Source organism: Pelophylax lessonae, assembly GCF_965119305.1.
Source record: "Pelophylax lessonae genome assembly, chromosome: 8".
In the NCBI taxonomy this organism is placed as follows: domain Eukaryota; kingdom Metazoa; phylum Chordata; class Amphibia; order Anura; family Ranidae; genus Pelophylax; species Pelophylax lessonae.
This window is the reverse complement of record NC_138775.1, coordinates 43806407-43828470: the sequence shown is the minus strand read 5'-3', so window position 1 is coordinate 43828470 and position 22064 is coordinate 43806407. Positions and strand designations below refer to the sequence as shown.

The window sequence follows — 22064 nt, the reverse complement described above, 5'->3', positions numbered from 1 at the left end:
TGGAATGGGCGCAGTCCTGATTAGCGCTGTGTGTGTCCATGGTGGTGAGGCCCCATCCCCTTTGTCTCCCGATTGGTTCACTGGCTGTATTGACAGGATTGAATCAGGAGTGTGAGTCCTAGCAGAGGCAAGGCTCTCATGGACATTGCTGGATCAAGAGGGGGCTCAGGTAAGCATTGATAGGGCTTCTGCACACAGAAGGATTTTTACCTCCATACATAGAATGCATGAAGGTAAAACCCCTTTTGCCTTTACAACCACTTTAAAGGTAGAGCAAGATGATGAAGAAAAGGGGGTGAAATGCATCAGTAAGGAGTATGTTGAATGGCCAATATTTGTGCTGAAACATGAACAATAAAGTTGTTTTTTTTTTTTTTTAGAACAAAAGAAAAATGGAGTGCAGCTTCTTATTTTTATACATTAATCAGGAAGAGGGGTGAAAGATCCTAGAAGCACCACCACCTATGACTGAATAGAGGAGCTGGAATGTGATAAAAGTTGTCAGTGAACGTGTATTATGATGGTGTAGGTAAAGTTTGTTTGGTCACCGGACTGGCAGCTTTTACATTCCTAACAATCCCTGCAATTTCCTTGCTTTGTAATGCAAAATCAGCAAATCTAGGATTGGAGCGCATCACCACAAATTATTAGTCCAGATACAACTCTATTCCACAATAGGGTCAGATAGATCAGCTTGATGTAAATATTCTTATGTGTTAAAGCCCATCTCTGGGATCATTTTCAACCAACCCCTGATTGCTAAATATGGAAAAAAGAAAACTATCTAAAAGCTCTTTTTACTTACCTAAACCCGCAGTGACTTGATGATCCAGCCCCAAGTTGTCTCCTCGCCGGTTTACTTTCTGCATAGGTCCTCCTTTAGAGTGTCCATGTCACTGCCTGTGTGTGGTGGACACTTCCTATTGGATGTCCAGCAGCAGGGTCCTGTCAAGATCCAGGAGAGGACTGATGTCACCAAAAGGGAGTTGAGGGGACTAGTGGTCTCAGTCACCATCATAGCTCTGGATTAGTATTCCCCCCCAAAAAAAAAAAAATCTGGAAACAGTGGTGTTAAGGGACCTGGGCTTAGGCAAGTTTAGCTGGTTTTACAATGTAAGGAAACAAAAAGCATGGCAAGAAAGGTTGGGGGGGTTAAAATGATCCACGAATATAGCTGTAAACCGAGCTAATGAGAGCTCCCTCTAGTGGATAATAAAGCTCTCTATATTGATTAGGCCGCTTTCTCAGTGGGGGATCAGTCCGCTCATCTCCCGCTGAGCAGTGTGGAGCAGGTAGATGACAGGTCTGTGATGCTCCACCTATGCAGAGCAGACACAGACATAGCCCCTCTCTCCTCTACAGGCAGTAGGATGTAACTGGACCAGCTGTCCATTTATACCCGACTGCCCTCCGGCCTGATCCGCCCAGACGGAGGGGAATGGATCCCTCTACATTTGATCTGAGGGGTCGGATTGGAGGTAGGGGGGTGTCAATGGACACAAGTCAGTGTCCATCTGCAACGCCATAGAGGAAAATAGAGGATCTCAATAAGTCCGCCTGAAAAACTGACGGACGGACCCAATCAAATCACAAATGCGAAGGGGGCCTTACAGTATACAAAAAAAGAGGGCAAACGTAAACTGTGAAGGTAACACTGCAATAAATACATTTAAAAAATCCACTAAGTGAAAAAACACCATCCTTTCACTTTAAACTGCCCTAGAGGTCATTTTGAGAGAGCAGAGCCACCATTTAAAGCTTAGAGGATGGTGTTGCATTGCCAGAAGTCATGATGTTGGCATATTATCAACCGGACTGTGCGATTTACCGCTAGAAGTTACTGCACATTAGCACGTTATCAGTAAACAAACCCTGGGAATCAATACACAACCCATTGGCTTCCAGTCCTTTTCACTTTAGCATAGCAAGATAAAATATTTACAGAATAAATCATCAAGTCTACTAACCGACCAAACTAAAAACTGGCCATGGTTCATCAGCAACTTGAGATTGGAAGTCCAGTTTATGCCTGTAGCATACAATCGTTAAGCTTCACCCTACACGACACATGCACAAGCCACTTAAACATCAACATTCGGTATGAATAGAGTAGGGCAATGGTACATTAAGGGTTTGGAAGCCTACAGGAAAGCATGGAGAACATTACTGAACGGGTGACCTCCATTTTTAAGCACATGCATGCGTGCTGGATTACAGGTCTAAGGAGTAAATTTAGCAGTTCTATTCAGTCATAGTCACTATCAATAAATACAGTGGGTGCCCAAAACAGCACTTTGTTTATTCGAGAACACGGCTTCCGATTAATGCCTACATCAATGGCAATGGTCAAAACTCCTCAGTCATCGGTCTTTCTTGCTAGTCGGCAAAAAGTCCAGTTATGCTCCACTGTGTTCTCATTGGCCCGTTCACTCATATGGTGGACCCGGGTATTCCGGATTGTAAAGCCTTGCTTAGTGATGTATTCCATCAGATGGACTCTGAGGGAGACTTCTTGGTGGTAATCACAAGGCCCAAAAGTAAAGGAGACTTGGCAATCCCGAGTGTCCATCATGTGCTTGTTCCACTTGGTGAAGTGGTTGGCGATCCCCTCCAGTAATGCATGCACCTTGGTCGTGATAGTGAGTTGGGTAATAATGACGGCCACAGGATTGGAGTACTTAGACAGTTTCCTCGTACTAGACAGCTCAACGACTTCTTCAAAGGTGTCCGTGGGGTACAAAGGTTTGGGATCGTTTAGATATTGTATTAAAGGTTCGATCTGATAAAAATCTACTTCTTTCCGAAGCAGGTCATATTCTTTGAAGTCTACAGGAACAGTTAGCTCTGATGTCCGAAGAAAGTTTAGAATGTAGCGGAAAAGGGAACCATCACGATCGATGAAGAAGTTACCCTGCGAGTCTTTAGCAGTGGGGAAGTCACCCCGAAACATGGCACCCAACATAGAGTCAGGATAACGGGTTAGCGTAGACAGTGATGTTGTGTATACATGGCCCCCAACATTGAGTGTGACTGGGTCAGTCATCTAAATGGAAGAAGAGTTCTAGTTATTCCAGAGCAAGCAAATGATCCAAGACCAATAAAGAGTATACTGAAGCTAAATCTCAGGTATATATAGAAGAGAAAAAATAATGGAGCTTTGAATTCATTAAAGTGATATTAACCTCCTTGGCAGTATTCCCGAGTGTGGCTCGGGGTGGAATTTCAGTGCCATTAGCGGTAACCCCGAGCCACACTCGGGGTACCACCAGGGAGCATCGCTGGATCCTGGAAGAGGTTACCTTGTCCCCGGGATCCCGTGATGTGTCCCTGCAGCATACAGCGGCTGGGTCTTCCGTTCCCTGCGAGCGTCACGTCGCAAGGGGGTGGAACCGGCGGCAAATTAAAAAAGTCAAACACACTGATATATTGTAATCCTATTGGATTACATTACTAAATAAAATAAATTGACATTAGTTTGCCCCCCAGTGCCCTTGCCTGCAGTTTTACTGATATATATATGTGTGTGTGTGTGTGTTATTTATTATTATTATAATTTATGATTTTGTGTTTCAAACTTTATCATACCCGAGATATTATAAAGAAGAACGCACAGTAAAAAAAAAAAAATCATTGTAAATAGTGGGTTTGGGCTGCTCGTCCTTAAGAATTACATGCAAAATAATTGTACCCCTTTCAGCACCTAAAATCGGAAAAAATCATACCGCCAGAGAGGTTAAAGGCATAGATTTTTTTTTTCTTTTTTAAATAACAAACATGTTATACTTGCCATACTCTGTGCAGAGGTTTTGCACAGAGCAGCCCCGATCCTCCTCTTCTCGGGTCTCCAACCTGCACTCTGGGCTCCTCCCCCTTGCACACGTGTGTGCTCGCTCCTGAGTTGCTCTGTGTCCTTATGACACACAAAGCAGGGCTATGCCTCACCGCTACTCCCTCCTCACTGTCTGTGATTGACAGCAGCGGGAGCCAGAGAGCCAGGACAGCAGCTGCTCCCATGCACTACGCTGAATCGGGCTCAGGTAAGTATTAAAGGGGGAGGGGGGCTACTTTGAAATTTTACTATGAGATAGGTTATCTCTTTTAGGTAGAAAAACATGCAGGATGCATCCATGGTCATCTTATTGCAGTGTCCTTACTGCAAACTAAGGTTGGCCATACATGTTCAATTTTCTTGTACAATTTTCTGTTAGATTTACCAAAAACCATATAATATGAGGTCAGAACTAAACAACACCTTCAACTGCATCCAATTAGGCAGGCCTCTGTACTACATAGTTGAAGGTAAATCTAAAGAAAATTGTACAGAAAATTGTATAATGTATGGCCAGCCTTAGGGTTCATCTACATGACAAAACCCTGTCTTCAGGACTTGTTCACAACAGACACTGCATTTCAACACAGCGACTGGTGAGCAATGCACACTGGCTGGGCCAGTTCAGTGTTGGTGCCCCAGTACCGACACTTCCCAAAGTTCATTTTCTTTTTCTTTTTTAAATTGTGACCTTTCAGAGTGTTTTTCAGAGTGTTCTATCGATTGGCATTTAATGACCTGCTCTGCGCTGGAAAAAAAGTACTCCCCACAGTACTTTTTTCAGTGCACACTTCCTGTGTACCACCGCAATGCAGTGGTGTAAATCTGCCACACCAGAGACAAGGCATTTTGCCTTGCCCCAAAACAGTCCTGATGCACCTGGTGTGAATGGACCCTTAAGGGCCATACACACTATAAGATTTTCTGAAGACTTTTTCCCTTTTAGATTTACCAAAACCAGATAATATGAGGTCAAACCTAAAAACTTTCAATTTGTATGCAATTTGGCAGGCCCCTTGCACTACATAGAAAAGGTAAATCTGAAGGAAATCTGACAACAAAAGTTGGATAGTGTGTATCCAGCTTTAGGGGTTGATTTACTATAGGCAAATAGACTGTGCACTTTGCAAAGTGCAGTTACTCCCAAGCTTAGTAAATGAGCAGAAGCCCTGCTGATTTCCATCATCAAATCATGTGCAAGCAAAAATGCTGTCTTTTTATTTTCCTTGCACGGGATTAGGTATTTTTTATAAAGTGAATCTTTACCTCATTTACCTAGCTCTGGAGCAACTGCACTTGCACAGCCTATTTGCCTTTAGTAAATCAAACTGCGATGCATTTTTTTTTTTTTCACACAGCATTTGTGGTGTGTTCAGTGCAAAAAAAAATACAGCATGCTGTACTTTTTTCATGGCATCTGAAGCACTGCAGTGGCATTTATACTGCATGTAAAAGTGTGTTTTTAAATGCATTAAAGGTAAAAGCTTAGACTTTCAAACTAGCCTTATTTCCTCCAGCCACAATTGGACTTGTATTATCGGCGGCTGAGACACAGGCCATTTTTTTTTTTCCCCATAAAAACAATCTTTCACCTTTTTACGCCTCCTTTTATGTGACGCAGTGCTGCTGATTCCCTCTTGACTTTTTTAGCCATTTTCTGTGTTCTGTACCCACTCCTGCATCGGCTGAATAGCCCTGTGCTGGACCATCTTCCCGATAGTGATAATAGTGGACCATGCCTGTGCAAAGTGTATCAGCTTGGCCACTTGTTGTGTCCACCAGGGGCTCAGGTGACCGGGTGACAACACAGCAGCACGACTGGGAGACAGTTGTCACTCCATAACAGGAAGTGTCTGAACAAGGATCCTCATGGCAGGATCACCAGGTATTACTTTAATGAAAAGCTGCCCATTTCAGAAGATTGCAATCTACTTTTGAAATTACATTATCAGAGATTTCGGTGATTTGGCTTAGATCTACTCTAATGCAGCGGAAGTCAATATCCAGCTGGAAGATACACAATCTACCCTATGCATCTTGCCTGCTATAAATATTAGAAGAGAGCTAAACATCCCACGCACCATGTATCCCCAGTCTCCATTGTCCATTTGATCCAACGACTGATGCTTGGAGTGAATACGACGTTTGAATGCCGAGGAATGCATACACTGATCGCGTTCTCCCGTTTCTGTAAATACAATGTGCCAACATAAATTAGGGGAACATAGGAAATCTAAAATACTTAACAGTAAGAGTAAAACACAGGTTGCTATAGTTGACCTCTTCTAAAAATGGTAGTTGCTATGTCGGTCCCCTGACTTTAAAGGAGAAGTACAGCCAAAGCTCGTTTGGCTGTACTTCTCCTGTGGGATCGTCTGTTCTGCACTCCTTTGACCCGTTTGCAGCAGACAGGGGGCTGAGGTCCGCTGTCTGCTGACGTCACAGGGTCAGTCCAGGCTCAGGCAAGATTGCAACAATGGAGTCGGGATCTGCCTACATGCCTGGACAGGCGCCCGGCTCAGCCTCTCAGCGAGCCGCTGAGAGCCTGAGCCGGCCACTACCACCCCCTCCACAGCCCAGCGTTCCAGTGAGCGAGGAGGGAGCAGAGAGCCGGTGACTGACATTCAGCAGCTCTCTGTTCGGGGCGGTGTTCGATCGCTAGGTTCTCAGTCTTGGAGGCTTCGGAGCGATGCAGCATCCAGCTAGGCAAGTATAAATCTGCAAAAACCCCATACTTCTCTTTTAGGCTACGTTCACATGTTAGCGTAGCGGACCGCGGGCAGAATCGCCACAATTCTGCCCACGGTTCGGAAATCATTGCAAATCACGGGACTGTGTGATGTTGCTGCGATTTCCGCCTGCCGAAACAAAATCACGGGTCGCATGACGCCCAAAAAAGGTACAAGAGCTTCTTTGGGGCGTCATGCGACCCGCTATTTTGTTTGCACGATGTTACCGCGATTCGGCAGGCGGAAATCGCGGCAACATCGCACAGAGTTTGGGGTGCCATTGCAAATCAACGGCAACGCACAGGCGTCCCGCGATTTGCAATGATTTCCGGATCGCGGGCAAAATCGCGGTGATTCTGCCCGCAGTCTGCTACGCTAAAATGTTGTTTCAGACTTCCTTCCAAAGAATATATAACAAGTGTAGTCTGAGCATGATCTGCATTTTTTTCGGGGTCAGTGACAAAGAACTGAAGACATGATTCAGCCTGACAGCCATGCATTATTTTGGGAGGAAATTGGAAGAAAGTTTACTGGGTTTCCTATTGCACTAAATACTGCCCCTTATTTATACACCAGAGAGGGGGGACACCACTGTCCGCTCTTCAAAAGGACTCAGCAGTGTTCCTTTACTTCAGGACTGCATTCATAAAATGTGGGAGGAACACTGTTGCTTTTCATGGAGTTGTTTCTGCTTAACCACTTGACCTCTGGAAGGTTTCCCTAGGAATGCACTGATACCGGTCTCAGTGCCGATACCGTGTATTTTCACAAGTACGCGTGAAAATACTCCCGATACTTTGTGGTGCGATTTGCGCCTATACAAAATGAATGGATGCAAATTGCACTGCAAAGAATTGTATGCAACTTGAACAGGAATGTGCTGTGATTCCTGTCTGAATCGCATTCAATTTCCTGGTGGAGAAACCTTATTCAATACAGACAGGAATCACTCTGCATTCTTGTTCAAATGGCATGCAATTCTTTGCAGTGCGATTTGCGCTCATTCATTTTGTATAGGCGCAAATCGCACCCCAAAGTATCAGTACTTGGTATCGGCAAGTACTTGACTGAAGTATCGGTACTCGTCAATAACAATCCAGTATCGGTGCAGCCCTAGTTTTACCCCCTTCATGACCGGGCATTTTTGATATTCGGCACTGTACTATTTTTAACTGGAAATTGCTCGGTCATGCCACACTGTACCCAAATGAAATTTATATAATTTTTTTTGCTTGGTATTTAATCACCACTGGATTTTTATTTTTATTGCTATAAACTAAAAAATACCAGAAATTTAGATTTAAAAAAAAATAAAAAAATGTATAAAATTGGTTATAAAATGTTGAATTTCTTCATAAATTTAGGCCAAAGTGTATTCTGCTACATTTCTTTGGTAAAAGAACGCAAACCAGTGTATATTATTTAGCCTGTGTGAGAGTTCTAGAATCTACAAACTATGGTATATAGATTTAAAAACTGATCTATCCTAATGTAATGACGGCCTCTCATTTTTTGAGGTCCTAAAATGCCAGGACAGCACAGATATCCCCAAATGAACGCTTTTTGGAAAATAGATAGTTCAAGGTATTTAGTAAAAAGCATAGGAGACATTCAATGCCTTAAAGTATTCATACCCCTTAAAATCTTCCAAATTTTGTTATGTTACAACCAAAAACCTAAATGTATTTTATTGGGATTTTATGTGATAGACCAGTGATGGTGAACCTTGGCACCCCAGATGTTTTGGAACTACATTTCCCATGATGCTCAACTACACTGCAGTGTACATGTGCATCATGGGGAATGTAGTAGGGCTGAACGATAGTCGATGTGATATCGACTATCCTGCTGTGGGCGTGGACGATAGTCACATTGCCGAAGATACAATGTAAGGCATAGGCATTAGGCAGGGAGAAGTCGGGATGACTCACAGTGGTTGTAGTAGAACACAGCCCGACATCCGTCCCACACGTTCAGTCTGCCTGCCTGCAGCTAGCCAGTTCTCCAGCTGATGGTAATATGATCCTAGAGTGAGGAGCTCAGCTCCTCCCTGTAACCAATCAGCGGCTCCTAGCTCACTGACACTGAAGAACTGGAAACAAGCTTGTATTGTAACAGTTCAGAGTGAAGAGTCGAGTCAGTACGTGTGGGACTCGACGGATGTCATGTCAGGCTGTGTTCTTCTACCTCCTGCCACCACTGAGTCCCGACTGTGCCTAATCCACACTAACTGTTACTGTCAATCTCTACAATAACATTAACCCTGGCCTGCCCTGGCTGTATGGTGCAATCTGCAATTACAATCAGAAGAAGGCTGCGCTGCTGCAATACTTCCATGATTTCCTCTCAATATCTCAATATATATAGTTGAATAAAAAATATTGCAATGAACTTTTTTTACAGTATTGTGCAGCCCTAGAATGTAGTTTCAAAACATCTGGGGTGCCAAGGTTCACCATCACTGTGATAGACCAACACAAAGTGGCATATAATTGTGAAGTGGAAGGAAAAAGATAAATGGTTTTCAAATTTTTTTACAAATAAATATCTGAAAAGTGTGGCATGCATTTATATTCAGATACAATACTTTGTAGAAACCCCCTTTTTCACTGCAATTACAGCTGCAAGTATTTTTGGTGATGTCTTTACCAACTTTGCACATCTAAAGAGTGGCATTTTGCCCATTCTTTGCAAAATAGCTCAAAGGATTTATAAAGTCAGAAGGTTTTTATCTAAATGCGCTAAGATAAAACGCCATCTGTGTGCAGCAGCCTCCCCAGCACCCCCTAATACTTACCTAAGCCCCATGTCTAGCCAGCGATGTCCATGAGTCCCTCGACCGTCTGGGACTCTCCCTCCTGATTGGCGCCATTGGCTAACTGACTTTGACAGCAACGGGAGCCAATCAGTACAGAGAGGGGGCAGGGCCAAACCGCACTTCCGTGTCTGAATGAACAAATGGAGCTGCAGCTCGGCTTGGGTGCCCCATAGCAAGCTGCTTGTTGTGGGGGCACTCAACAGAAGGAAGGGGCCAGGAGCAAGAGGGACCCGACAAGAGGAGGATCTGGGCTGCCCTGTGCAAAACCATCTGCACAGAGGAGGGAAGTATAACATGTTTGTTATTTTACCTAAAAAAAAAAAAAAGACTTTACAATCACTTCAAGCTCTGTCAGATTGGATGAAGAGTGTCGATGAACAGCAATTTTCAAGTCTTTCCACAGATTCTCAATTGGATTTAGGTCTGGACTTTGACTGGGCCATTCTAAGACATGAATATGCTTTGATCTAAACCATTCCCTTGTAGCTCTGGCTGTATGTTTAGGGTCGTTGTCCTGCTGTAAGGTGAACCTCCGCCCCAGTTTCATGGCTTTTGCAGACTCCAACAGGTTGTCTTCTAAGATTTCCCTGTATCTGGCTCTATCCATGTTCCCATCAACTCTGACCAGCTTCCCTGTCTCTGCTGAATAAAAGCATCCCCACAACATGAATGCTGCCCCCACCATGTTTCAAGGTGGGGACAGTGTGTTCAGGGTGATGTGCAGTGTTCGTTTTCCGCCACGCATAGCATTTTGCTTTTAGGCCATGAAGTTCAAGTTTGGTCTCATCTAACCAAAGCAACTTCTTCCACATGTTTGCTGTGTCCCCCACATGGCTTCTCACAAACTGAAAACATGACTTCTTATGGCTTTCTTTCAACAATGGCTTTCTTCTTGCCATTCTTCCACAAAGGCCAAATTTGTGGTGCATGACTAATATTTGTCCTGTGGAACTCTGCAGCTCATCCATGGGCCTCTTGGCTGCTTCTCTGATTAAGGCCCCTTTCACACTATCCGTCCGTCGGACGGATTCAGTTTTTCTCAGCGGGGGATCGAGCCGCCGATCCCCCGCTGAGCAGAAGGATGACAGCTGTGTCTCCGCGCTGTGTGCGGAGACACAGCTGTTAGTTCCCCATGCATCTCTATGGGGGAAATCAGATGGGAACGGACCGTCGGTCCGTTCTCATCCGATCCGCTGGACGGATGGAAAATAGGGTTTCCATCCATCCAGATTTGACGGATCGGATGTCAGCGGACATGTCTCTGCTGACATCCGATCCCCCATAGAGATGCATGGGGGGACCGTTCAGATCCGCCAAAAAAAACGGACAGGTGGATCTGAACGGTCCGTCTGTGTGAAAGGGGCCTAATGCTCTCCTTGCCCGGCCTGTCAGTTTAGGTGGACAGCCATGTCTTGGTAGGTTTGCAGTTGTGCCATACTCTTTCCATTTTCGGATAATGGATTGAACAGTGCTCCGTAAGTTGTTCAAAGCTTGGGATATTTTATTTTATAACCTAACCCTCCTTTACACTTTTTCACAACTTTATCCCTGATTTGTCTGGTGTGTTCCTTGGCCTTCATTATGCTGTTTGTTCACTAAGGTTATCTAACCTCTGAGGGCTTCACAGAACAGCTGTATTTATACTGAGATTAAATTACACACAGGTGGACTCTATTCACTAATTAGGTGACTTCTGAAGGCAATTGATTTTAGTTGGGGGTTTAAGAGTAAAAGGGGGCGGAATACAAATGCATGCCACACTTTTCAGATATTTGTAAAAAATTTTGAAAACCATTTATCATTTTCCTTCCATTTCACAATTATGTGCCACTTTGTGTTGGCCTATCACATAAAAGTCCAATAAAATACATTTACGTTTTTGGTTGTTACATGACAAAATGTGGAAAATTTCAAGAGGTATGAATACTTTTCAAGGTACTTTAACATGGCCAGGCTCACACAGGCAAGCATTGAGCTGCCAGGGTCCCAGACAGTCAGATAACATATCAGCTGCAAATGAACTTTGTACTATCAAGTGTCATTTCACAACCATCTGCTGCATCCAGCCTAACATTCATCTGGATGCAAGTTACCGTAGTTACTTAGGACTCACCCACGCATACAGCAGGCTCACCTCAGTGTGTGCATAGTGAACTGGTTTTACAGTGCTGCTTTTTGGATTCCCATACTGTGCATTTCCCATCGTTACCATTACTATTTTGCAGATTATCCGCGTTTAGTATTCCATCATCAGTGGGAGGGGGGGGTATCGGGAGTGAAGGTATTGCCAAAAGGGGTTTTGGGGGGGCAGGTAGGAAGGGTATAGCATAGATACACAGCCACCACTGTGTAAAGCTGGATACACTACAATTGTCTTTAGATTTACCAAAACCTCATAATATGAGGTCAAACCTAAACATTTTCAATAAGTATGTAATCAGGCAGGGCCTTATACTACATAGTTGAAGGTAAATCTAAAGGAAATCTAACAACAAAAGTTGTATAGTGTGTATCCAGCTTTAGGGTGAGGGCCAGAGGGGAATACGGGAAGGAGGAAAAAGGAGGAAGGGGGGGGGGGGGGGGAATTACCCGCATTGCTCCCAGGCTGAAATCACAATGACAAGCCTGGGTTCACACAGGAGCGGTAGGGAAACTGTATGCAATTCAGACAGGAAAATAACTGCCTTCATTTTGTATGGAAGCAATTTGCATCGCAAAGTATCGGTACTCCATATCGGAGAGTACTTGACTGAAAGTATCAGTACTCATACTTGCCGATTAAAAATCTGGTGTTAATGCATCCCTAGTTGTTACAGTTTAACATAGGATAGCCTCTTTCACACCTCTTGCCAACCAGTTTTCCTCTGTCCAAAATGCGCACCTCCACGTCCTTGAAAGAATGTCCCCTTTCCCTAAAGTGAAGGAAAACTGTTGAGTATTTGGAATTTGTTCTCCTATGTTGGGCTATTCGTTATCGAGAGGTTGTTTTGTATGCCCAAGTTAGTTTGCTTGGGTGGTGGGTCTTTTGCACGTACAAGCTTATGTCGAAGTCAACCTTTCTCAACCTTTTTTTTTACACAGAGGAACAGATGAAATACCTTTCTGGTCTCAGGGAACCCCTGCTAATATTTACTATATATGCAAATCATTAAACAGAGTGATGGTCAGTGGGAAGAATGATCCTAACACTTGTGGTGATTGGGAATAATTATCCCCTTACAGATAGTTAAAAAGATTAATGGTGACAGTGAGAACCTATTCTAGAGGCAGAAGTTGCTCATTGCTTAAAGTGGAGTTCCACCCTAAAATTACACTTCCGTCCATCTTCTTGCTCCGGGTCACCTGAAAAACAAATGGATTATAGCAATTTTTTTTTTTTTTTTTACTTTCCTTGTTTTAGAAGATAGTATACTTACCTTACTTCCTCTTCCTCCCTCAGCGGCCACGGCCCATTATCACTTTCCTGGCTTGCAATGATTCCTGGGAGCTGAACGTCATCGCTCCCAGGAATCAATGCGCCTGCACCGGCCCCGAGGTCAGTTCCGGTGCAGGCGCATCATACCTTGCTAAACAGCTTCTGGGCATGCCCAGAAGCTGTGCAGGGATGACGCTGCAGCCCCCCGGAAGTGACGGCGGGGCCGGTGCAGTGCATCGTGGGACCGAAGACGACGGAAGAGGAGACAGAAGAGGATTGCGCTGGCTTCAAGCTGCCCACAACTGAGATGGCAGCGCTGGACAATACATTTTCAAGGTAAGTATTTCTTCTTGCAGGTAAGTGCAACCCGGGACAGTTCAGAGGCTATCCATTGTGGAATGCACTAGCCCTGATTGTCCCGGGGGTATTTTTATGTATTTTTTTTGGTTTTAGGTGGAACTCCGCTTTAAGGAACCCCTAGCAAACTCTGGAGGAACCCCAGGGTTCCATAAAACCCTGGTCTAGGTGTGTATTGCTGGTCTTGAAGGACACAGAAATGTGATATTCGTTACAGATCCTTCTGACATTCCAGCATATATACAATGGATGACTCTGTGTCTGCTTCTCGGTAGTGACTGGATCAAGGTGTTGGTGCTACCTGTATTAAGGATCGACCTATATGATTTTTTCAGGGCAGATACCGATTTTCCGGCCACCCATCAGGCCGATAGCCGATATTCTGCACATTTAAAGTTTCTTTTTTTTTTTTTTTTTTTTTTTTTTTTACAGTCCTTTTAAAAATATTTTTTTTTTTTTTTTATCACTTTTATTGTGGTCACAAGGAAGACCCCAAACCCCTCCTCTGAACTTAAAAGAATTCCAAATTCCAAGTTTGGCTGTTTTGAATGCTGTATTTTTTTTAAATCTGGCACCTTTAAGGTTTCGGTAACCAGAAGTGATGTCCTTACATGGCTTGCAGGTTTTTGTATGGGAGACCCGATCAGAGCCGAGTGTGGCTTTGCTCGGGTCTTCTGCCAGGCGGCGGACAAGCCAGCTGGTTGCTCGGGTCTCCCAGTGGGACCTCAGGTAAGTGTTAGGGAGGGCCGAGGGAGGCCGCTGCACACAGAAGGCTTTTAATCTTAATGCATAGAATGCATTGAGATAAAATACCTTCTGACTTTAAGACTCCTTTCCCTTTTGGGATAAAAGTTTTTCATAAATATATAAAAGCTGACCATTGTAAGCACCCCTGCCAGAGGCAAATAGTTTGTCTCATCCCTCTAACTCAGTGGTCTTAAACTCTGGCCTACAGGGCCACTAACAGTCCAGGTTTGCAAGATAACTGAAATACATCCCAGGTGATATCATTTGCTGCTCAGTGATTGCAGTATTCTAGTCTGCATCTTCCCAAGGTAATACCTAAAACCTGGCCTGTTAGTGGGCCCTGTAGGCCAGGGTTGAGGACCACTGCTCTGACACTTTGTCTGGACAGCATGGTATGTTATGCCCCATACACACGTGCAGATTATCTGCAGACTTTTGTCTGCAGACTTACCAAAACCATATAATATGAGGTCAAACCTAAACACTTTCAATTTGTATGCAATCCGGCAGGCCCTTGCACTACATAGAAAAGGTAAATCTGCAGACAAAAGTCTGCAGATAATCTGCACATGTGTATGGGGCATTAGAGAAAGGTGAAAAATAAGAGTTACTGGTTCGATTCCAAGGTGAAAACAAATGCACCCACCCATTTACTAATTAAATCGGAACTAAACCCATCAATTTAATGGTTTAAAAAACAAAAAAAGGTACATTCCCAGGAAGCCGCTAATGCCAGCAGTCACATTTGATTGTGCTTTAAACACAAATGCCAAACCATCAAATGGCTGGAGTCACAAGGACCAATTCACTCTAGATGCGGTGACAGATGTTTTACCACACGGTAAAACGTCTGTCACCGCAGGGACGCACAGGAAACAATTGTTTTTCTACGTGTCCCATTTACACTGTACTGCAGTGTGCTGCGATAAAATGCAAACACGTTCTGCCCCACATTGCAATGAATGTGTGTTTTGTACACTTCAAACAAAGCTCATACAAAAAAAAAAAAAAAAAGGGGAGCTGTGTGATGCGATGAATTGCAACACAGCCGGCAATGTGGAGTGGTGAATCGCTTCTGCTGCTCTGCGTTGCAGTGTGAATTTGCCCTAACTGATCACAAGTTCAGCACCATGGCATCTGCAAATCAGAGGCCAAGATGGCAGCTTCCTTGGCTGAAAAGGATTGGAGGGGTTAGTACCGCTTTAAGCTACAATAATTATTATTTATATATATATATATATATATATATATATATATATATATATATATATTTTTTTTTTTAACCGTTTTTAGGTTTAATACTGCCGTGTTCCCTTGATTGTGTAAATGCATACATGTTAGCATGCATTGTGTTATGACAGCACATTCATTATGAATGGGCTGTCCAATGTACACAAAAAAAAAAAAAAGAAGAAGAATACGATTCTTTTTTGGCAACGCACAATAACACGTGCAATTGTGCATTGTGATGCGCTGTACTGTACAATGCATTGGGTTCCCATTTACAATAAATGGCACCACACATAGAGGTGTGTTGCCCATGCCTTGTTTGCACAAACAGGCAGTAACTCGTGTGTTGCGACAATGCACAAGTGGGAATGGGCCCTTAGCTGTTTAGCTGGAGTTCAGCCTAATCTCTTGCTGACCACACTATAGCCAAATGATGGCTACAGCGCAGTCCCACATTTCCCAAGGAGTGGCTATTGACTCCCTCTCAGAACATTGCCCTGGGGCGTGCATCTGGTGTGCTCTGTGATCGCTGTGTCCTTTGGACACAGCTGATCACAGATCGAGGTAAAGGGCCAATCACAGCGGCCATTTACTATCTGATCAGCTGTGTCCAATCACAGCTCATCATATCTAAACAAACGATTAGCGGGATTGCCTTTCCTCAGCGCCGTCACTGTCTGATCATCAGTGCCCTGATTATCAGTGCAGCTGTATCAGTGCCAATTGGTGTCCATGAGTGCCTATGGGTGCCCATCAGTGCTGCCTATTGGTATCCACCAGTGCAGAAGAAGAAAATTATTTATTTGCAAAATTTAATAACAGAAGTGAAGAAAAGGGTTTTTTCAAAAATGTTTTGGTCTTTTTTAATGTTTAGCAAAAAATAAAAAATTCAGTGGTGATTAACTACCATCAAAAGAAAGCTCTATCTGTCTGAACTGATAAAGAATGTTATATACTGTATGTACAGTGTTGCATTAATGCGCAATTGCCATTCAAAGTGTGAAAGCACTGAAAGCTGAAAATTGGCCTGGTAAGTTAAGGCCCCTTTCACACTGTAGAGTCTGTTGGCGGACTCCGTTTTTCTCAGCGGGGGATCGATCCGTCGATCCCCCCACTGAGCAGGCAGATGGCAGCTCTGTCTCTGCGCTGTGTGCAGAGACAGAGCTGTCAGGTCCCTGCTGTTCTCTATGGGGAAATCGGATGAGAATGGACCGCCTGTCCGTTCTCATCTGATCCGCTGGACGGATGGAAAATAGGGTTTCCATCTGTCCAGATTTGACGGATCGGATGTCAGTGGACATGTCTCCGCTGATATCCGATGCCCCATAGAGATGCATGGGGCATCCGTTCAGATCCGCCAAAAAAAACTGACAGGTGGATCTGAACGGTCCGCTAGTGTGAAAGGGGCCTAAGGGGTGAAAGTGCCCAGTAGGCACGTGGTTAAACATTCACTTCAACCCACCTGTGTGCTGTGTCAGTCAAAATGTGGTCCTTCCCCCTGTGCATAAAGGTGCCAAAATACTGGGACAGGTATCAGAAATTGTGCTTACCTTGTGAATAGGGTTACAGGATGGTGTCTGCGATTCCCTGCGCATCAATATGTTCACTGATCCCTGTCAGGAAAAGGTTTAAATCTAATAAAAGAAACAAAAAGCAACCCAATGATAAATTCCATCAACATACTACAACTTTCATTGACAAATCCCAATCTTTTCTATTATGCCAGTAAGATCTTTTCCTGAATCACAATGCTTATAAAAAATAACTGTACATCCTGATGGCAGTTTTCTATAGAAGACAGTATGATCATCCGGCACAAAGATTTGACTCTCCACCCCAACTGCCTTTTACAATCCAACTGCCATCCACAGACATTCTGTAAAACTGTCCAATGACAACACACATTACAATCGACTCCGGTTCCTTTCACACATGCGGACCGTTTGTCTGTTTTTCATCCATCTGTTGATGGATGACAAACCGGCATCAATGCATCTCTATGGAAAAACACATGTGAACAGATCATCATCCTTTACATCTGCTTTTGTCAACATCAGTTTTTTTTTTTTTTTTGAACGGATTAATGCACTAACGTTTTTCCATTGCTGTATTGCAAAAATGGCCTGGTCATTAACCGCTTGCCAACTGCCGCACGACTATTTACGTCGGCAGTCAGCCCCTCACAGGCAAAGCAACGTAGGGCTACGTCGCTAGCCTGTGAGGGTCTAGGGAGCGGGCCTGCTCCTGTGCAGTCACGGACCCCCCTGCGCGAGTGCCCAGTGGACCCGATGTCCGCCGGTCACTCACGATTGTCCGTTAGAGCAGGAGAAAGGCAGGCGGCTAATGTAAACAAGCCGCCTGTCATTCTCCCCTGTGTATGAATAGTGATCATACGGTTCTACTATATAGGACCGTTGATCACTCTTCCTACACCTCAAGCCACAGCCAATCACAGTTAGAATCACGCCCCTAGGGACACACTTAACCCCTCCCTCTCAAAAAAAGTTAACCCCTTCACTGCCAGTGTCATTTTACAGTAACAGTGCATATGTATAGCACTGATTACTGTAGTAATGTCACTGGTAACCCCAAAAATGTCAGTCAAGGGTCCGATCTGTCCGCCGCAATGTCGCAGTACCACAAAAAAAAAAAAAAAAAAAAATCGCAGATCGCCGCCATTACGCATTAAAAAAAAAAAAACAACAAAAATGACAAAAATCTTTCCCTTTGTTAGTAAACGCGATAACTTTTGCGCAAACCATTTAAAATACGCTTTTTGCGATTTTTTTTTTTTTTTTTTTACCAAACATAGGTAGCATAAAACAAATTGGCCGAAAATGTTAAATTTTGATTTTTACATTTTTTTGGGGAATTTCATTTAAAAAAATGTGAAAAATATTGCTATTTTTGCAAAATTGACGCTCTTTTTTTATTAATAGCGCATGATCAATAAATCGCACAGGTGATCAAATACCACCAAAAGAAAGCTCTGTTTGTGGGAAAAAAAGGACGCCAAATTCGTTTAGATACAGCGTCGCACGACCGCGCAATTGTCCGTTGAAGTCACGCAGTGCCGAATCGCAAAATACCCCCTGGTCAGGAAGGGGGTAAAATCTTCCGGGGCTTAAGTGGTTAATAAATCATCAAATACATTTTTATGCAAAATGAAGACCTGGATTTAACTTGGTATCCTCCTGCAATCCCGGTGCAGCAGAACTCAGGCTGGGGAAGGGAACAGCAGCACAAGGAACCAATCGATGTGCTGCTGTGTAAAGGTGATGGGAGGAGAGAGCAGAGTGATAGAGAGATGAGCTCATCAGTGTTCAGCTTCTCCTCTCACTGTCCAATCACAGGCTGGGGGAGGGACAAGACCCGGAAGTGTTAGTGAAATACAGCACAGATAATATCAGGTCTCCTCCCCTGCAGACAGAGCTGTGCTGTGTAAATTTCAGGACTGGATGGACATAAATGGGACTCCTTTGGCAGGGGAGGCCCCTCCTCTCTATGTAGGAGATTTCTGTATTTTGCAGTTTGAATAGATTTCGATCGGAGTGACAGCCAGGCACCCGGTATGTTCATGGAGGCCAGAGATGGCAGCCTTCCATCCCTAAATGCACACATGTACAATCTGGTTGTCTGGGCTTGCTGGGTCTTGTGGTTCCTCAGCAGGTGAGGCCCCCTGGTAGGAGCCTAGTGACAGATGTGAGAGGCCGGTGTCAGGCCTCAGCCCGTGTTTATGATGCTGCACAGCCAGGCCCAGCACCCTTACCTGCTATCCGCCCCGGGCTCGGTATCCGATCAGTGTAATTAGCACAGCGGGCCTCTTCCCGGATCTCCTCCCACTACAACGCGCGGATCACACCAATGAGCCCTTTCGCTTTCCGTACACGTCTGCCGTCCGCCGTCGCTGATTGGTGGTCGCACAGCAACCCATCCCGCATCCCGCCCACTGCCTGGATGCGGGCTGAACGTGAGGGGGTGTGACCAAGGCGTGCGTTATTCGCTTGCATCTGATTGGTGGCAATGAGTCAGCTGGCGGGCCCGTGAACCGGAAGTGACGAGGGTAGGTTTTTCTCACGGGTAGGTAATTCTCACGTTACACCGGCGTGTTCTGTGTTGTGATAGGCTGGAAGCTCAGCGAAGGGCGACGTTACTCAGAGGACAGAGGCAAGATGGCGGCGCTGAGGAGACTGCTGTGTACCGGGAAGGTGAGGCGGGGAGCCGTACGGTGTGGGAGCGGGATGTGGTAATATGAGGGATACTCAGTGTGTTCTGTCTCTGCAGAGCCGGCTGTCCGTCCGCTTCCAAAGAGACTTCCACAGGAGCACGCCCGCCGCCCTACAGGTACTGTGTGTTTCTGTGTGACCTCCCCCCCCCCCCCCCACACACTGGTGCCCCCCTCTCCTTCTCTGACATTGGTGCCCCCCCCCTACACTGACACTGGTGTCCCCCCCCCCCCTTCTCCTTCTCTGACACTGGTGTCCCCCCCTACACTGTCACTGGTGTCCCCCCCCCCCCCCACACACTGGTGCCCCCCCTCTCCTTCTCTGACATTGGTGTGCCCCCTCTCATTCTATGATACTGGTGTCCCCCCTACACTGACATGGGTGTCCCCCCCTCTCCTTCTCTGACATTGGTGTGCCCCCCTACACTGACACTGGTGTCCCCCCCCTCTCCTTCTCTGACACTGGTGTCCCCCCCCTCTCCTTCTCTGACATTGGTGCCCCCCCCTACACTGACACTGGTGTCCCCCCCCCCTTCTCCTTCTCTGACATTGGTGCCCCCCCCTACACTGACACTGGTGTGTCCCCCCCCCCACACACTGGTGCCCCCCTCTCCTTCCCTGACATTGGTGTGCCCCCTCTCATTCTCTGATACTGGTGTCCCCCCCCCCCCCACACACTGGTGCCCCCTCTCCTTCTCTGACACTAGTGTCTTCCCTACACTGACACTGGTGTCCCCCCCCCTCTCCTTCTCTGACATTGGTGCCCCCCCCTACACTGACACTGGTGTGTCCCCCCCTCCACACACTGGTGCCCCCCTCTCCTTCTCTGACATTGGTGTGCCCCCTCTCATTCTCTGACATTGGTGTCCCCCCTACACTGACATTGGTGTCCCCCCCCTCCTTCTCTGACATTGGTGCCCCCCCCTCTCCTTCTCTGACACTGGTGCCCCCCCCCTCTCCTTCTCTGACACTGGTGCCCCCCCCCTCTCCTTCTCTGACACTGGTGCCCCCCCCCTCTCCTTCTCTGACACTGGTGCCCCCCCCCCTCTCCTTCTCTGACACTGGTGCCCCCCCCTCTCCTTCTCTGACACTGGTGCCCCCCCCTCTCCTTCTCTGACACTGGTGCCCCCCCCTCTCCTTCTCTGACACTGGTGCCCCCCCCTCTCCTTCTCTGACACTGGTGCCCCCCCCTCTCCTTCTCTGACACTGGTGCCCCCCCCTCTCCTTCTCTGACACTGGTGCCCCCCCCCTCTCCTTCTCTGACACTGGTGCCCCCCCCTCTCCTTCTCTGACACTGGTGCCCCCCCCTCTCCTTCTCTGACACTGGTGCCCCCCCCTCTCCTTCTCTGACACTGGTGCCCCCCCCTCTCCTTCTCTGACACTGGTGCCCCCCCCTCTCCTTCTCTGACACTGGTGCCCCCCCCTCTCCTTCTCTGACACTGGTGCCCCCCCCTCTCCTTCTCTGACACTGGTGCCCCCCCCTCTCCTTCTCTGACACTGGTGCCCCCCCCTCTCCTTCTCTGACACTGGTGCCCCCCCCTCTCCTTCTCTGACACTGGTGCCCCCCCCTCTCCTTCTCTGACACTGGTGCCCCCCCCTCTCCTTCTCTGACACTGGTGCCCCCCCCTCTCCTTCACTGACACTGGTGCCCCCCCTCTCCTTCACTGACATTGGTGTGTCCCCCTCTCCTTCTCTGACATTGGTGCCCCCCCTACACTGACACTGGTGTGCCCCCCCCCCCCCACACACTGGTCCCCCCCCTCTCCTTCTCTGACATTGGTGTGCCCCCTCTCATTCTATGATACTGGTGTCCCCCCTACACTGACATTGGTGTCCCCCCCCCTCTCCTTCTCTGACATTGGTGTGCCCTCTCTCATTCTCTGACATTGGTGTCCCCCCCCCCCCTCTTCTTCTCTGACATTGGTGTGCCCCCCTCTCATTCTCTGACACTGGCCCCCTCCCCTACACTGACACTGTTGTCCCCCCCCCCCTCTCCTTCTCTGACATTGGTGCCCCCCCTAAACTGACACTGGTGTCCCCCTCTCTCTCATTCTGACACTGGTGCCCCCCTCTCATTTTCTGACACTGTTGCCCCCCTCTCATTTTCTGACACTGTTGCCCCCCTCTCATTTTCTGACACTGTTGCCCCCCTCTCATTTTCTGACACTGTTGCCCCCCTCTCATTCTCTGACACTGTTGCCCCCCTCTCATTCTCTGACACTGTTGCCCCCCTCTCATTCTCTGACACTGTTGCCCCCCTCTCATTCTCTGACACTGTTGCCCCCCCTCTCATTCTCTGACACTGTTGCCCCCCTCTCTCATTCTCTGACACTGGTGCCCCCCCTCTCATTCTCTGACACTGGTGCCCCCCTCTCATTCTCTGACACTGGTGCCCCCCCCCCTCATTCTCTGACACTGGTGCCCCCCCCCCCTCATTCTCTGACACTGGTGCCCCCCCCCCCTATCATTCTCTGACACTGGTGCCCCCCCCCCTATCATTCTCTGACACTGGTGCCCCCCCCCTCTCATTCTCTGACACTGGTGCCCCCCCCCCCCTCTCATTCTCTGACACTGGTGCCCCCCCCCCCTCTCATTCTCTGACACTGGTGCCCCCCCCTCTCATTCTCTGACACTGGTGCCCCCCCCCTCTCATTCTCTGACACTGGTGCCCCCCCCTCTCATTCTCTGACACTGGTGCCCCCCCCCTCTCATTC

At 46.6% G+C, this 22064-nt stretch overlaps 2 protein-coding genes across 2 annotated transcripts in view; one reads left to right on the top strand and one right to left on the bottom strand.

Annotated features, from left to right (window-relative positions):
- Window positions 1–1636: 1636 nt before the first annotated feature.
- On the bottom strand, window positions 1637–16764 carry KCTD6 (potassium channel tetramerization domain containing 6). Its single transcript, XM_082265032.1, has 3 exons — window positions 16676–16764; window positions 5911–6017; window positions 1637–3043 (listed from the first exon to the last, which is right to left on the bottom strand). The coding sequence occupies exons 2-3, from the start codon at window positions 5992–5994 to the stop codon at window positions 2357–2359; spliced, it is 771 nt and encodes a 256-aa protein (XP_082121158.1). The 5' UTR covers window positions 5995–6017; window positions 16676–16764; the 3' UTR covers window positions 1637–2356.
- A 2473-nt stretch (window positions 16765–19237) lies between these two features.
- The window catches only part of PDHB (pyruvate dehydrogenase E1 subunit beta), a 58227-nt gene continuing 55400 nt past the window's right edge, over window positions 19238–22064 (top strand). Inside the window, exons 1-2 of the mRNA XM_082266650.1 lie at window positions 19238–19333; window positions 19410–19469. Coding sequence (XP_082122776.1) covers window positions 19298–19333; window positions 19410–19469 — 96 coding nt within the window. The 5' untranslated portion in view covers window positions 19238–19297. The remainder of the gene's footprint in view (window positions 19334–19409; window positions 19470–22064) is intronic.